Raw genomic sequence first — 15,053 nt, 5'->3', positions numbered from 1 at the left:
GATGACAGCCCACCTGCCCCTGGTTCCAGCCATGTAGGGATAGAAGAAGCTGTCGACACATGGCGAGTTGCACACAGTCATGAAGGAAGCTGCTCCCTGGTGGGTAGAGTTGTCATTTCCCCGGTCTGAACCGTCTGGAGGTCAGTAAATGTGAGAGGAGAAGCAAGCCCGCTGCTGCTAATAATAATTAACTCGATCGGAACACAAATCTGGCAATGGCTGGCTCGGTGTACCAGTGAAATATTTCTTCATACGTATCATTTTTTTCACGCAACCTCCTCAAAAAGCAGGAAGATGATGAAAACGTCACATTGGTGCAGTTATCAGTATTAACGCTGAACGTTTATCCAACTCTCCGCCTTGGACCGATGTCATAACAAGTCAAGAAGATAGTGTCGCACTTTAATGGTTCGGGGAGACACAGACTTCCGCAATAAAGACTGGAGGATGCGGGCAGCGATCCTCTACCTCTCGCATGCTAAGAATCTTTTTAGTTCAGGCTCTTACATAAGATTACATTTATAATCAGTGCATAATGTCAATTTCTTTCTGTCCTCTTGCCGACAACCTACAAAACACAACTTCCTGGAGGATGCGGGCATCGATCCCGCTACCTCTCGCATGCTAAGCGAGCGCTCTACCATTTGAGCTAATCCCCCTTGTATACACGTGACCTGTTTTGTCTACATGTATGAATGTAGAACAGGGGTGGGCAAACATTTTGATTCGTGGGCCACAATGGGTTCTAACATTTGACAAAGGGGCCGGACCAGGAACAGATGGATGGATGGAGTGCTTTGGTAACCTCACCTCATTGGAGAAAAAATACACATCTTGGGATATGGAGAAAACATGTGCTTTAATTTCAAATGAAAATGAAGAGAAGCATTACAACAAAATATCTGACTTTGGAATGAGTCTTAAAACACTTAAAATCAATGAATAAAATGTGCCTTTTAAAAAAAAATTAATAACCATTTCTATTTTAAAGCACTGAAAGTTCTGTCTTTCAAATGATGAATCATTTTGGCCCTCTATGAACAGCGTAAACTCTCTACATAAAGCCATTCATGTCATGTCCTGTTGGACCTCTATGCCTCCTCTATGCATCCTCAACCCATCACTTGTACTAATTAAAGTGGACTTTTCTTTTTTAAGTGACCAAAACTGCACAGCTAAAAAGCCAATGAAATCCTCTATCCTCAGGGCCTTACTCTACCTTGTCAGGTAAAATAACAGGAAGTGCAGCACAAATGAGTGATACAAATGATTTAATAGCATTTAGAATACATAGTGCATGAAAGACACATTTGAAGGAATAGAAAAGCTGTAATGGTGATTAGTTGCATTGAAACGCATGAAGAATAAAGACGAGAGCTTTCTTTAACTTGCCTGTTTCCATATCTAATGACTGCTTCATTCCACTCGCTGGACATAAAGTGCTATGTTGCTGAGCTACAGTGAAGTTTGGCGAGGACGATAGCTAGTCTCTTGCTCAGAAAGTGTATAAATATATGCATACGAGTGGTTTACACTTTGGATTGAGTGTTAAAACTATTTTCAAAGTGGGGCAAAATGATAACATTTAAAGTAGCTAGAGCAGCTTATGATTCACTCTTCTGTAGCTGATGACCCTCAAGATTCTGACCACTGGTCCAGGAGAACACTCAGATGTCAGCTATATATACACACACTGTCTCAGGAAACGAGCAGTCAATGTTGTATCCACTGGTCATCAAAAGATTACCACAAACGTGATTGTATATAAATGTAGAACTTGTTAAGTGTCTTTAAACTCTAAAAATCCAAGAGGCATATATGAACTACAATTAGGGAGGAAAGCAACAGACTTACACATTAACAATGATTTAGACTCATTAATGATGAAGGTTTTAGAACAGCAGAAAATAACCCAGCTGTTATTTACAAAAGAGTAGAACATCCATTTGATCTCAATGAAATACTGATTGTAAACAGCCACAAATTACAATGAAACGTACACAGTAACCTGTGTAATCTGAGTCATTTTGTCTTGATCTACATGCCGATTGTGTGCTTTATGATGACACTCACATGTTTCAAATAATTCCTATATTAGAGACGATTGTGAATATATGTCCTTTTTAGACTGTTTGATTGGAAAGTTTTACGCTTTTAAAAGATCTATAATTGGGCCACATTAACAGGTTTTACATTGCAGCCAAAGGCACCATTAAAATAATTAGTTTATCTCTAAGACCAATTTGTAAATGTCTGACAAAAATGGCCTCAAAGGCTTTAAAGGAATCTTTTCCACCAATAAGTTTAAAGAATTTTACATATTCAGATTTACTGAATGAGAAGCTGTGACATGACCAAATACGTGCTTCAGCAGGAATGTACAATGCATTAATATTAGAAATATGACACATTGTTCAGATGGAAACGTACTGCAAAAATATGAAAGCAATCATGACAACAGTTGCTAGAGAATAATAACAGTAAAGGAGGATTCTGTTTAGGAGATGATGCAGCCTGTGTCTTTCTGCGGTTTCAAATCCGGTTCCTTCACTGGTTTCACCTCCTCTTCCTTGGGTTTTGCCTACATAAAACGCAACGAAAGCAGCAATGAAACACAATGCTCTGCGACAAAATCTAAACCTGAGTAACAACGGAGAATGAGCTTCAGGACCTTGTCATTTTTGGCACCCTTGGTCAGGTCAAAGGTGCCATACACTTGTGGCGTGCACTGCTCACTGAGCGGCGGCAACTCGAAAGCAACTGGCTCCACCAAGCCATAACTGGCCTTCAGTTCCAGCAGAGGCGGCTCCACTGGGACTTTGTGGAAATATCTGAGGAAATATATGCAGAGTCATACAGTTACACCGTGACATTTCAGCGATTTAAGCAGCAGCTAAGGAACCAATTATTTCTCTGTAAAATATGGCATTTATATTAGCGGACACCAGGGGGAGACAAAGAATTGTTTAGCTTTAAGTCAGTGAGCTCTCAAGTCCTCCTCAAATATGCGAGTACAACTGAATATCCACGACTGCTCAACAGTTACTGACATCACCACAAAGAAAAAAAAAAAGGAAAAGAGTGTTTGGCTTCGCTCTAAGCGGTTGATCGTTTGCATAAAGAGTTTCCGGAGTATGTGCATGTGAATGTGAACACACTGTACTGTACTGTACTGTAGCGACTCACATGAAGCCGTTTTCTCTCTGACACTTGTCCAGGGTGTTTTTAATGAGGCCGCCCAGTTTGAGAAAGAACTGCTGCTCCGATGGTTTCGCTGTTGTGCCCGGGCCTTTAGTCTGACGGTACTCTTTGCACAGCTCTTCTGCCCGGGAGTAACCTAAACAGAGAGTTCCGCACGTTAATGCAGCACAAATTAAAGCAGTAAAAATGAGATTTCTCATTTCCCGGTTATGAGAAACCATCCAGAAATAGCACTGCTGCCGAGGCACTCAGGAAACACCTGTGTCGTGACCTATGTGCTCGCAGCTCACGACACACGTCTCAAGACACCCTGGGTTTTCTACTAGCTCCTGAAAACCCTTTTAGACTCAATGGAGTTCCATCTGGTTTTAGATACTGAAATTGCTGGAGCACAGAATTAAAGCTGTGTAAAATCCAGTACGTACACTTTTCTGCCTCCTGGAGAGATCTTATTGCCTCCCCACACTTGTCGCCTGCCAGCAGGGTTTGCCCATGGTAGCAGTACGCCTGCAAATAGCAGAATTGGGAGAACAAATAACCATGAAATACATGTTTTTAAAAAGATAATCAGTTTCTGCAAGGCATGTTGAGGCAGGTGGGATCATTAGTAAGTGGAACTTCCTTTTACTTACATAAGCCATGTAAAAGTGCTGCTTCAGCTGCAGATATTTCCTCCACTTGCTGCTATACTCAGGGTCCAGTGTGTTCAGTGTGTGATCTGTGGATAGAAATGCCGTTCTGGTCAAAACGAGCTGTGCTATTTGAACACGAGTTCATGGAGATGTGACAACTTCACTCTTAGAAAAAGCTTTCAACAGTAATTCTGACTTTAAAGCATCTTTTTTGGACATAGGGTCAGTCTCATATGGATATATGCTTTTTCAGGCAGGAGCACTAATATTGTTAGGTTTAACGACCTAGTTCCTATTGTGCTATGGTGGCTTGTGTTCTGATTAACTGGTGTGCTTTCAGTTCCTGTAACTTTCTATAAAAATAATGAACACTCAGAAGGCTTGGCCACCTAACGAGAGCGCACTGTGGCCGTGCAGCACCACTGGAGTCAGTGCACTAAAGTCCAAACTTTACATAAGGATGATCAGAAATCCTGTTTGATGTGTTCAGACTGGTTTCCCTCCTTCTAATCTGACCTATCAACATGTTTATAGTTATTTCTGCTGCTATATTCCTTTTCATATTATGGCTTTCTCACCTCAAAACTGCTGCTTTATTGTATCACTATGTAATCTATTTAAAGATCTCAACTGTAGCATGCAGCCACGGCGATGCTTCCCAATTCCTCAAAACACACTTTCACAGTTCTTGCAGATATTTTAACTCAAAACGACGCTAAGAAGCAGCAACACCGACCAGCTTTCTGATAGAAGTTTGCTGTCTCAAATGCCAGAGAAGCGATGAGGTTGGCGTTGTGCTTGAGTTCAATAGCTCGGGCGATTGTCACTGTAAAAGGAGAAAATGATGTGAAGAGCAAAATAGTTCCTAAAATGGGTTTTATCCAAAGTGTGTTACTAAGACTACTGAGAATTTAGAGCAACCACAATGGAGCTGGACCCTACTGCACCTTCTTGGGCTTCTGCCTGTGACTGGATGATGTACGCATCAATCACCCGGGGTTCCAGGTCTCTGCCCTTTTCAGCTGGAGTGATGAGACGAGGGATGTGGACGTCCTGCAAGACCCAAGGAAAAACAATGAAGCTAAAGGAGAAAGGAAGGGGGTCAAGTTTGGAAAAGATTATGCTGCCTTGATCAATAATGTGCAATTTTGAAGTTATCTGGGTTGTTTCTTTAGTCAAGCCTCACGTCTGACTTTCTTCTCAGGAAAAGTCGACTGACCTGTGGACATGATCTCACCTTAAGTGCTTTGAATATCCCAGCAGCAACTTTCAAACTCCGGTGGACATCCTTTGCTTCGACCTCTGTGATGCTGTTGAGCAAGCACAATAAATATAAGTACTAAGTATCTTTTAAATGAGTATATGTATGATTCATTATTATGTGAACAGGGACAAAAACCCTCCTACTTTTCTTTGCCTGCAAGCCTTGAGGCAAACTTGGTGTACCAGAGGCCAACATTGAAGGCCATGGAGACCAATTCAAATACTGCATCCTGCTGAGCACTTGGAGAAGAGATGGGCTTGTACAAATCAGTGTTTAGGTCCAAATATCCAATTAGATATAAAAGAGATCAGCTTTCAGTAGCTAAAACATTCATTCTTTGCTTGTACCTGGGAGTGTTTCCTTGTAAGGTGTCAGTCCACTTAAAATTCTGGATAAACCTCATCTTGTTCTCTTGTGTAGTTCCATCCAAGGATGCAATAAAGCCTGTTGCAACGTCAACCCATATATTGAAAAACAACAAGCTATAGGTTAAGAGCAAAGCCGAAAAGACAATGCATTGTTAGAAGACAAACGAAAAGAAAACAGTTAGCGATTGCTATTTTCGGCTCCTCACAAGCCACACCTTTGGGTCAACATCAATATTGCATTTATATGGTTTATATTTGCATGCATTTCCAACATTTTCATGAGAAAATCTGATAATTTTATATCTGAAATGCCCTCATTGTATTAGTAAGACTTTGCAAGAAATTGCAGTTTATTAAGTTACAATGACAATAAGATAAAAGATTTAACAGATGGGCGCACTTAGGCCTAGTGTGATTATACCTTGTAGGAGGGAAAAGTATGCATCGGTGGCATTTTTCATGATCTCCGGGTTGCAAGTGATGTCGGTGAACATCTCCAAAAGCCTGGCCCGGGTTGTCCTCAGGTCACTGCATGTGTTAAGCAAAGAGCACTTAAACTACCGGTCATTGTAGGAGCAGAGAAAGTGACATATTAGCTCAAGTTACGGTGATGACGGCTGCATTAATTGTAATATGTCACCAAGAGGATGCTGGTAAATGAAGCAAAGATGGGACCTACTTGCATATCTTATTGGCAGCCGGACTTCCTGCCACTCCGTAGAAATTAAAGGACACTGGTGCCGTTGCCTTGAGAGGGTTTCTATGAAACCAATGTGCCATCCTGCGTAAACACACACGACTTTAGAATGAAGCATTTACGAGACATGTCCAGTTGTAGACAGGGAACCGTCCAAACAAATGAATACATAACATATTCCTGCCTTTTTGTGGAATGTAGCGTTAGCCAGCTAGCTTCGTCTCGGCCAGCGTCATTTACTACTAATCATGGTTGTCGTTTTACCATACCCACGAGACGAAATTCAGTACATTTAAGAAGTCAAACCAACATGTACCACTAAATATGGATAAAATTGTATGTTTTAAATGCATGATTAGCTTGTCTATGTGGTACTTTTGACATTAGTCTAACACGTAGCTGTAAACCTGTAGCAGCTAACACTAGCAACACCTAAAATTAATTAAACTCAGTCACTTATGTCACCCGATTGAGTACTTATCAACAGCCATTTAATATAAAGGCGTATACATACTTCAGTATACCTACTTATCAGTTTTGTTGAGGCGTTATACGTGTAGTCCTTAAAATCCGACACCATGTAGCTACTTCCGGAAATAAAACCTACGGAGAAGCTGACCAGTAACATTAAAGGAAGCAGTCACGTGACACCTACCCGGAAACCTTTTTACAAGGCGGATGTAGTAACAGGTATTACAAAGACTAATGAAATAAACTGGATTGGAATATCGATAACCGATTGCATAAGTGCATTAAATGTTGAAATGTCACCAATTTTTCTTATTCTTAAACAATTATTAAGGTTAATTGGACTAAATACAAATAAAGAGCCTACATTTTTTTGGGTTGACATCAATTGAAATACCCTCAAAAAAATAAATTCTATTTTTGCAACAAACATAAGACGCCTTGCAAATGAAAGCTTTTTATTTTTCTCCATTTGGCAAACATTGGGTAAACATTAAACAGCTTTTTTTTCCAAGTGATTCAGAAAGAAGAAAAAAAACTGTAGAACAGAAATCATCACATAGCCAACAGTCACATCATGCAGAAGTTGAGCAAATGTCAGAACATAAACCTTAAATTTCATATTTTTTAAGGAAAATAAGTTTTAATGAGTCGCATGCAACCACTTTCAACCCCAGTTAAACAGTCAAAACAATTTTGTCATTTGGTTTCAAGAAAAAATTCTGTGTCATTCTTTTCAGACCTTTCCTGTTAAAAAAAAAACCCAACAAGAATTCAAAAAGTCATTTAAGTGCACTTTTAATATCTTAATTACAATTACAGGCACAAATTTGTAGCAATTTTACACAACTGAGTAGTGAACATTCTTGACTCTTCACATGTCTGCATAACTTATCAAAGTCAGTTCAGGATAAGCCCCATTGAGGCTCTGCTCAGTTTCAGACAGAAGTGCAATGCTGCTTTGAAAATGTAGTTATTTTGTGAACTCCAATTTCACTGAATAACAACATTCTTTTTCCTGAAAGCTGATAGTTACATTTTATTTATTATTCAGCCTCTTAAAAAGGCACTTTGGCTGTTGCTCTTAAGTCACAGGGCAACATTTGATCCCGTCTTGTTTGAATGAAGGTGCATATACAGAAGGTTTTATGTTTGCAGAAAGAGGAACCTTAAACTCGATTCCATAAGGTTGCGTTCGGCTTATCACATGGCATCGTACCAGCTTTGGTTGTTGGAATCAAGGGTCAATAATGTTGAAACAGAAGACCGAAAAATAAAATGAAGCTGGCAACCCCCCCTTTTCTTGCTGAAATTATAAAAGTAACCTTTAAAACCATGTGTATGACAACATTGCAAATGGTTGCATGAGTCAGAGCTAACATTCGCTCTTGCACACTCTTATCACTATTTTGGTCGGTCCTAGCTGTTGCTTACATTTTACAAAATACCTTGAATGACATAATTATACATCAAGACTTTGGCAACTGTGCAACTTTGGTCATTAAATATATTTATAAAAGGATTTTGCATGTTTGTACACAGGATGCAGCCATGATTTGGTCCCTTGTGAGGAAGTCAAGTTAAATTACAACCCCTGTCAGTCGTAAAGCCTGGGAAGTTGTGAATAAATGGCACATTTAGATTTAGACACGTTCGACTCTACAATAGAAATGCTACACTTTAAAGAACTTGGGCGTATTTATTGCACAGCATATGGTCTCGAACATCTCCCCATCCTCCGTTCTTCATGTGCTCTTTGTGCTCCACTGCTTCTGCGCCAGTAAGAGTCAAAGGCAGGGGGAAAAGGCTGTGCTTGATCATCTGAAGACCCTCCTCGACCTTCTGGGAAGCCAGTTCTGGCCTGCAGGTTTCCTTCTGGTGAAGGCCACAGTCTCCAGTGTGGACGACTCTGGAGGCCTGTGCAAAAAGCACCTTAAGAGGGTTTGATATGCAGGTTCCTGAGAGGTGTTGCAGAGTCCAGTCCCAGTTATAGTCATCATAAGTGCAGAATTCATCACTGCAGCCCATCAGTTTGTAGTACACCTCCCTGGACATGGCCATGCCCAAGTTGTGTTTGGTGGACATCCACCCAGTGGTCAAGACCTTATTGGAAAGTGAGGTAAATGTTTTGGTGAGACCATTGTGGTTACCCAACGCTAACACGTCACAGTTTGGACAACTCTTCTTCCTGAACTCTATCATTGCTTTATAGAAGTGGTAAAAGTCAGGTAAGACATAGTTGTCCTCCTCCAAGAAGACAACAAATCCACTGTAGCCCTGGGTCACATGCACTCGTTCCCACACGAAGTGCAACTTCCACCACCAGTGGTGTTTGGTCTGTGTGATAAAGGCTTCCCTGTAGTGTCCATAAGAGTCCGGGTGTTCTGCGTTGAGGCAGCCTTTTTTCACAGCATTATCCTTGGAGATGTCGCGGGGGCAGTCTCGGGGATCCTGTCCGGGAAACTCTTTTGGATACAGCTGAGTGCTGAAAGGGAAATAAATCTGCAGCACTTTGCAAAACGTTATCCTTTGCACCATGGCGTTGATTTCCTCTGAAATATAGTCATGGCTAAAGATGAGAAGGAAGCTGTGGACCTCGGCAGCTCTCTCCAGGGATTTGATGAGCAGTTCGAGGTACTCGGGTCTGTTATGGACTTGCACGACCAGCACCAGCTGGGGGTCCCCTGGAAATTTATCCGCATTCCGAACATGTTGCTTGAAGTTGGCGGCGTACACAGAGCGCAGGAGCTGCGGGGGCGAGTCCAGGTTAAACGTCACCGTGTCAGAACGCACGGTAACTTTTACCTGAGCGTCTCGCGTGTCGGTGTCCCGCACCAATAACACGCGCGTGGTCAACAGGAAGGTCGCAGCCGTGAACGAGACTCCCAGCAGCACCAGCAGATTCCGTTTGTTCAGCCGAAATCGCATCTTCTGACAGCAGAAAGCGACGTTGGGACACAAAACTGCGACGGCGTTCAGTCACCTCGTCGCGCGGGGCTTCATTGCAACGCGTACGTGTCCTCGTGCGCCGAGAGACGGCGTCAGCCGGGCGTCGCGTGACGTCCTAATCAAACCGCTTCAGCGTCTTTCAACTTACAAACGTCGTCATAAATCCGTTTCTGTCCACTACCTGTACGAAAGGAAAGCAGAAACGACATAAACGAGCGTCTTACGCGCACTTTACATTAACTTGTGAGGTTTAACAAACTTACAGGGCGCCTGGCTCGGCTCGGCTCACCTCGATGTCAACACGCGCGCACCAGGAAGAGGCTGCCGGGACACAGATACATCTGCACTTATTGACTGCTGACGTGTACAGCCCAGCCAACGAGGGAGGAGAGACCCAAGTGCCGCTCAGCGAATCATTGTCCCTCCGAAAGGTGTGTAACGCGAGACGGACGGGAAAATCCGGATGGTCGGGTCACCAGTTACCTCCCCGTAAGGAACCAGTGCTGCAATTTAAGGAACAACACACCAACCTGACAACCAGCAGATAAGGCGGGTGGACTGTGGACAGGTTGCCTTTGTGACTATGGTGCGATCGAGTTACTTTTTCAGGTTTGACGGGTCGAATATTGATTTTACCTGCAGAAAGAGAGCGAACCTTTGTACTTGCAAACAGATAGTTGTTGTGACCTACTGGGAGAGCCAGTAGATCCTGTTCGGAAGAAGATACGGATACCTGCAAAGCTTTCCCCACATTTTGGATCGTTTTGCAGTCACTGCAGGGCTGAAGCAAATTCTCCTGAAATGTGTGATCCTAAAACATTCGTCAAAATCTTATCCAGCTCTGTCCAGAACATGTAATACATTTTTATATCTACAGTCACGTTTGTCACATGACTGTCAGGCAGTTTGGAGTGGCGAGAAGCTGGAGAGCAGCACCATTGTTGGTTTGTTCTCCTTTTAATGGGTCAGAACTGGGGAAAATCATTTATCCAAGACGACAACTGGCAGGCTGTTGGGTAATGCAGACATAACCATGGCGTTTCATGCTCAGGAAGCATCTCTACAGGCCTTTTGTTGCAGAGGCCCACACCACTTCCTCCAGAGAGAAAAAACAGCCTATCAGCAAAAGTCAAACTTCTGCTGGAAGCGAATGACACAGGAACACGTCAAGATTATCAGCAACGCTGTCAGGGTGCTTGTAAATGAAGTGCGGCTGTATTTATCACCTCTCAACCCAGATAGGAAAATGGTTTGCTTGGCCTCAGATATTTTATATTCACAATAAAATGTATTTCTCAGTTGCAGCCAAACTACTCTAAATAATAAATAAATAGAAAGGTAAAGCGTGCTTCTTGAAACCTGCCATTCTAAATGTTGTAGAACGTTACCCTTCAAGCGTGACGCCTGCACCTATGAGCGGTGAGCTGGGGACCCCTTGAGGTGGCTCAGTTCCAAACCCTGATCCTTCAGGTGTGAGCTCGGTCTAAACCAGCACGGACCTGGTTCTTTCCTCTGGCTCTGGTAGACTGCAGGTTCCTTTTGTAGAAGGCGAGCCTTGGAATGTCCAGGGCTCATACGTGATCAAAGTTGTATAGCTTAGAGAGTGAAGATGCTTCAGTGGTACGGTTATTTATGAGTATTTATGCTCGAGTGCTGTTTATTAGAACATGGAGGGAAGCTCGTTGTGCTCAAAGCCCACATACTTTACGCATGAGTACATCTTTTTTAGGTCCAAGTCTTACAGCTGCATGCAACACACTCAATATTTAAAGCATGTTTTTCATGTGTCCACAATCTTTTTATGCCTTGTTTCATCTGTCGGTCTTGTCATACATTTAGAGCCTTCGAGCACCATGTTTAGTGACATTTGCTGTACTAAAGCCCAGTGCTCATGAATACCACAGGGATCCTGTACCAGCCTGAACGTTGTAATCAAACCTGTAAATGTTAAAATACAAAGTCTTTTCGTTTTAAAGTTCTAAAAGTTAAACAAGTATGGCACCAGCGGCGATCACACAATTTTTGCAGCGTGATATTGTTTTAAAACCTGGAACGGGCCCGTAATGTGAGTTTATAATCAATGATCCTGCCTTCTCCATGCTGGAGCCAGAGCCCAGCTGCCCAGGAGGGGGGGGTCTCATGTCCTGCAGCGAGGCCCCTTGTGTAACATCAACAGTCTCCGAGGCGCAGCCAGGAAAACTTCCCACACTTCTGTGCCTCCTATTAGGTTCAGAGCTGACAGAGATGACTGTTAACCGTCTGCACTCCAAACAGTTGGTTTATAAAGTTGTTAAAATGACAGGAGACTGAGAGAGCGAGTGTGTGTTTGTGTCTGGGGCGTTGAGACGTGCACAGGGCCACCTTTCCCACACCATCGGAGGGCACTTCCTCTTTCTTTTTTTAGAGTATGAATCTTTACAATATGAAAAAAGGGGACTCATTTTCTTCTCAGACTTCCTTTGCAGAAACAAACCACCACTCATCGTGTTACTTTGCCTTTCTTTGGTGAAACTTCCTGTTTTCTTTCTTTGCCGGATTCCTGTCACTCCGTGCACCTCTGGGAGGGCATGCAAGACGCAGTTTCCAGCGGATGTCTGTGCTCATGCAGCAACGCCCCAGCCGTAGTAAATAACAGACAGATAGAAGACTCAGCCCTCACAATATCAATAGGTATTGCTTTAGCAAACGTCGGCTATATCGCCAGGCAAGCAGAGTCAGCGTTCTCGTTTGTGTGAGTTTATAATCAATGATTTCCTAACTTTTCCAATAAATCATTCTTGAAGCCTGTAAAGTGAATCCAAAATGTCAGAGGTCAGTCAAACCCAAGCGGAGGTGGGAAACAGGAAAAAGAAGAAGCTTCCATTTAGAGGTAAAATGGAAGTCATGTAACGCAGCATCACCTCCACCAAGGCACTTCTGTGACAGCCGGCCAAGGAAGAGCTGATTAAATGTTGATGGTGTTCCGGATTCCAGGGGGAATTTGACCTTTGATCTTCTAAATCCCCTTGGCTTTGATCCTAAAGCACCCCATGTTACGTAACCTTTTCTTACTGCTGTCTGTCCTGCGGCGCTCAGTCCCAACATGTCGGGGAATGAGCTGCCTGGCGGAGGTGGCGCTCTCAGAGCACTTCTAGTCTAATCAGCGCTGTTTGTAGGGAAAGTTTACCATTACTCACGTTTAAATTACGTGAGTAATGGTGGATGAATCGAGTGAAACTTGTCTTGACTTCTGAGTCTGGTGTTGACGCTGACGCCTCTGCTCCGTTAGGCAAGAGAAGGTCAGTGTTCCAGACCATCCTGTCGTCATACAGTCTGTCTAAGGTCCTTTTTTATTCATTCTGGTGCACATAAACTTGATTGTGTGCTAATTAGTATGAGTCAAATGTGCCAAATGTCAAGCCAGGCTGCAAATCATGTAATTTTGTGTTTTTGCCACTAGAGGCCAGGACTATCACAGCGTATGACAGGCTCCATCTAGAGTCCATCAGGTGGGATTTGAAAGAATGTCTCCAAGCTTTCGTGTGTCGCTGAAATACAATAATTAAAGAGGATTTTCTTCCCAATATAAAAGGTGGATACTTGTAGTTTGTCTCTGCTGCTTGGTATAATTTATAATTTGAAACCCTTTTTTAATGTATTGGAAGGTTTGACTGCTTTTCTGATCCCCAGAGGTTCCAGTTTTCTCTGAAATTGTTCCCACAGTGCAGCTTAATTCAATTACTGCAAATACTGTTTTGAGAAGACGTTGGCTGATGTTAATGGACACAAGTACTGCAATGGTGCCCACCAGCCCACCAGAGGCATCAAATGGTTAGAAGTAGTTCACCTGTATTCATCCCTGACAGAGAGAGAACATAGACTGGAGCTGAGAACTCTTCACTATGAACAAAACCCCAAAATGGCTAAAAGGAGAAATCATGTCAAGTAAAAAGGTAACAAAGACAAGCAGTGACTGTGCAGTGAAACATAAAATGGCATTCATTTAAATTGCTTGGTGTGGCCATACAATTGTAACAGGATCCAAAAAACAAGAAAAGACAGCGAAACGCCGAAATTACAAATGATGAAGCCAAGTTGAAATACATAGGTTTAAAACTCCCTCAAGGCTAAACGACCCAAAGACACCAAACTTAAAAACAATGAGATTTGAATTGAAAAATAACTCCTAAATAACTAAATATCCCACAAGCTGCCACGAAATGCAAATAAACTGTCGCCTTTTTGCTGTTATGTAAATGGACACCTTCGAGTCAAACTCACCTCACTACCATGAACGGTCCACATGCTCAGGAGAACATCTGCTCGGAGTTAGCCAAAGCACGACGTGCTTGTATGAGCAGAGGTGGAGCTCTGGATCCTCGGAGTATATTCTGTTACTGTTCCTACAAATCTTTGGATGCTGCAAACAGCATTCTTCTGCTGGGAGCTGCCCACAGCCGGGGAACCTAAAGAGCTCTTCATGTTGGACTTTGGTCCAGCTGCAGGACACATCTGGCCGTCTATAAGGGTTCTCTCTGCGGCTGAGGCAGTAGGAGGCCTGCAGACATGATCAAGCTGCTAGCTTGCAGTTTGCAGGGGCAACCAAAAACTCCTCCAACTGAAGGCAGCAGAACCAACAGGATCCCAGTGTGGATACTGGATTATATAATGGGTTTGTCCTCCACGTGGATGAGACACGAGCAGCGTGCACCGCTCGCCTCGCACCGTTGTGACAGGGCTGGTTTAGATTTGTGACCCCACATGTGAACGACATGAGGGATCGGGGTCACCGAGCACTCGTGAGTCCGTTTTCATGGTCGCTTTGCATCCAAGATGAAACACTTTGGGGGTTTTCTGACATTTAAAACTCCCCAATTCTGACAGAATAATCCGTCTTTTTTATTGTCTTCTATTTTCTAAACATTCTTTTTACCAGTCATTTTTTCTTTAGTTTTCCTAAGTACAAGTTGCCACCGTTACCTCAACCGCAGCTTAAAATCAGTATAATGTGGACAGAAATCTGCAGTCGTGCTCGTTGTGACTAGTGGAAGGAGAAGCCTGGAAAAGGACCGAAAAAGAGGTTCATGCATGCTGTTAAAAAGGAGGTGATGATTCAGTGTGGTGATCCGTGAGGAGGCAGCGCAGTCTGGAAGAAGACTGTGTTGTTTGAGGGTTTGAACCCAGAGCCAGGTTCTGATTGTTGCTCAAACACGAACGTGCTGATATGCCAGAGCAACTAATCCGGTGCTCTCACTGTGTGAAACAAAGTTTTCCATAAGTGCAGCTGCGCTCCAGATGCAACCACGTCTGCTGAAGCTTTGTGGAAAAAAATTTCAATGAAATGAACAAATTATTGTGATGTAAAAATGTCTCCTGTGGTCTTAAATCACGCCTGGCTCCACGCCTTCATACGCTCGGTAACAGAAATCCCAGACCACCTTAATATCCCTAATTATATTTGGTCTTGGACTCTGTTTAAAGAGAGTTAAAGCAGA

General features: G+C 42.9%; 2 protein-coding genes and 1 non-coding gene across 5 annotated transcripts; all 3 read right to left on the bottom strand.

The window, feature by feature from the left end:
- Window positions 1-586: 586 nt before the first annotated feature.
- On the bottom strand, window positions 587-659 carry trnaa-agc (transfer RNA alanine (anticodon AGC)). Its single transcript has one exon. It is a non-coding gene; the product is annotated as a tRNA-Ala (tRNA).
- Window positions 660-1,254: 595 nt separating this feature from the next.
- Window positions 1,255-6,844, bottom strand: brox (BRO1 domain and CAAX motif containing). Of its 2 annotated transcripts, none has more exons than XM_057016635.1 (13): window positions 6,691-6,844; window positions 6,145-6,246; window positions 5,887-5,993; window positions 5,445-5,541; window positions 5,241-5,336; window positions 5,071-5,143; window positions 4,781-4,886; window positions 4,570-4,659; window positions 3,834-3,919; window positions 3,627-3,708; window positions 3,187-3,337; window positions 2,672-2,831; window positions 1,255-2,581 (listed from the first exon to the last, which is right to left on the bottom strand). In XM_057016635.1, the coding sequence occupies exons 2-13, from the start codon at window positions 6,243-6,245 to the stop codon at window positions 2,498-2,500; spliced, it is 1,233 nt and encodes a 410-aa protein (XP_056872615.1). In that variant the 5' UTR covers window position 6,246; window positions 6,691-6,844; the 3' UTR covers window positions 1,255-2,497. The 2 variants fall into 2 exon arrangements, with proteins under 2 accessions (XP_056872615.1, XP_056872616.1); XM_057016636.1 differs by having other exon boundaries at window positions 6,677-6,789.
- Window positions 6,845-7,411: 567 nt separating this feature from the next.
- Window positions 7,412-10,346, bottom strand: LOC130515952 (alpha-1,6-mannosyl-glycoprotein 2-beta-N-acetylglucosaminyltransferase). 2 transcript variants are annotated; one of them, XM_057016634.1, is made up of 2 exons: window positions 9,869-10,346; window positions 7,412-9,760 (listed from the first exon to the last, which is right to left on the bottom strand). In XM_057016634.1, the coding sequence occupies exon 2, from the start codon at window positions 9,556-9,558 to the stop codon at window positions 8,311-8,313; it is 1,248 nt and encodes a 415-aa protein (XP_056872614.1). In that variant the 5' UTR covers window positions 9,559-9,760; window positions 9,869-10,346; the 3' UTR covers window positions 7,412-8,310. The 2 variants fall into 2 exon arrangements, with proteins under 2 accessions (XP_056872614.1, XP_056872613.1); XM_057016633.1 differs by having other exon boundaries at window positions 9,843-10,345.
- Window positions 10,347-15,053: the final 4,707 nt, after the last annotated feature.

This window comes from Takifugu flavidus, chromosome 19, assembly GCF_003711565.1.
Source record: "Takifugu flavidus isolate HTHZ2018 chromosome 19, ASM371156v2, whole genome shotgun sequence".
NCBI lineage: Eukaryota > Metazoa > Chordata > Actinopteri > Tetraodontiformes > Tetraodontidae > Takifugu > Takifugu flavidus.
The sequence above is the reverse complement of the archived record's forward strand: the minus strand, read 5'-3'. Positions and strand labels throughout refer to the sequence as shown.

Excerpts from the sequence above, each read along its gene's own strand:
- brox (XM_057016635.1), bottom strand. The coding sequence starts at position 6,245 with ATGGCACATTGGTTTCATAGAAACCCTCTCAAGGCAACGGCACCAGTG. Across the intron at positions 5,542-5,886 it reads ATACTTTTCCCTCCTACAAG|GCTTTATTGCATCCTTGGAT; the intron begins GTATAATCACAC and ends ACGTTGCAACAG. Across the intron at positions 2,832-3,186 it reads CAGAGAGAAAACGGCTTCAT|ATATTTCCACAAAGTCCCAG; the intron begins GTGAGTCGCTAC and ends ATATTTCCTCAG.
- LOC130515952 (XM_057016634.1), bottom strand. The coding sequence starts at position 9,558 with ATGCGATTTCGGCTGAACAAACGGAATCTGCTGGTGCTGCTGGGAGTC.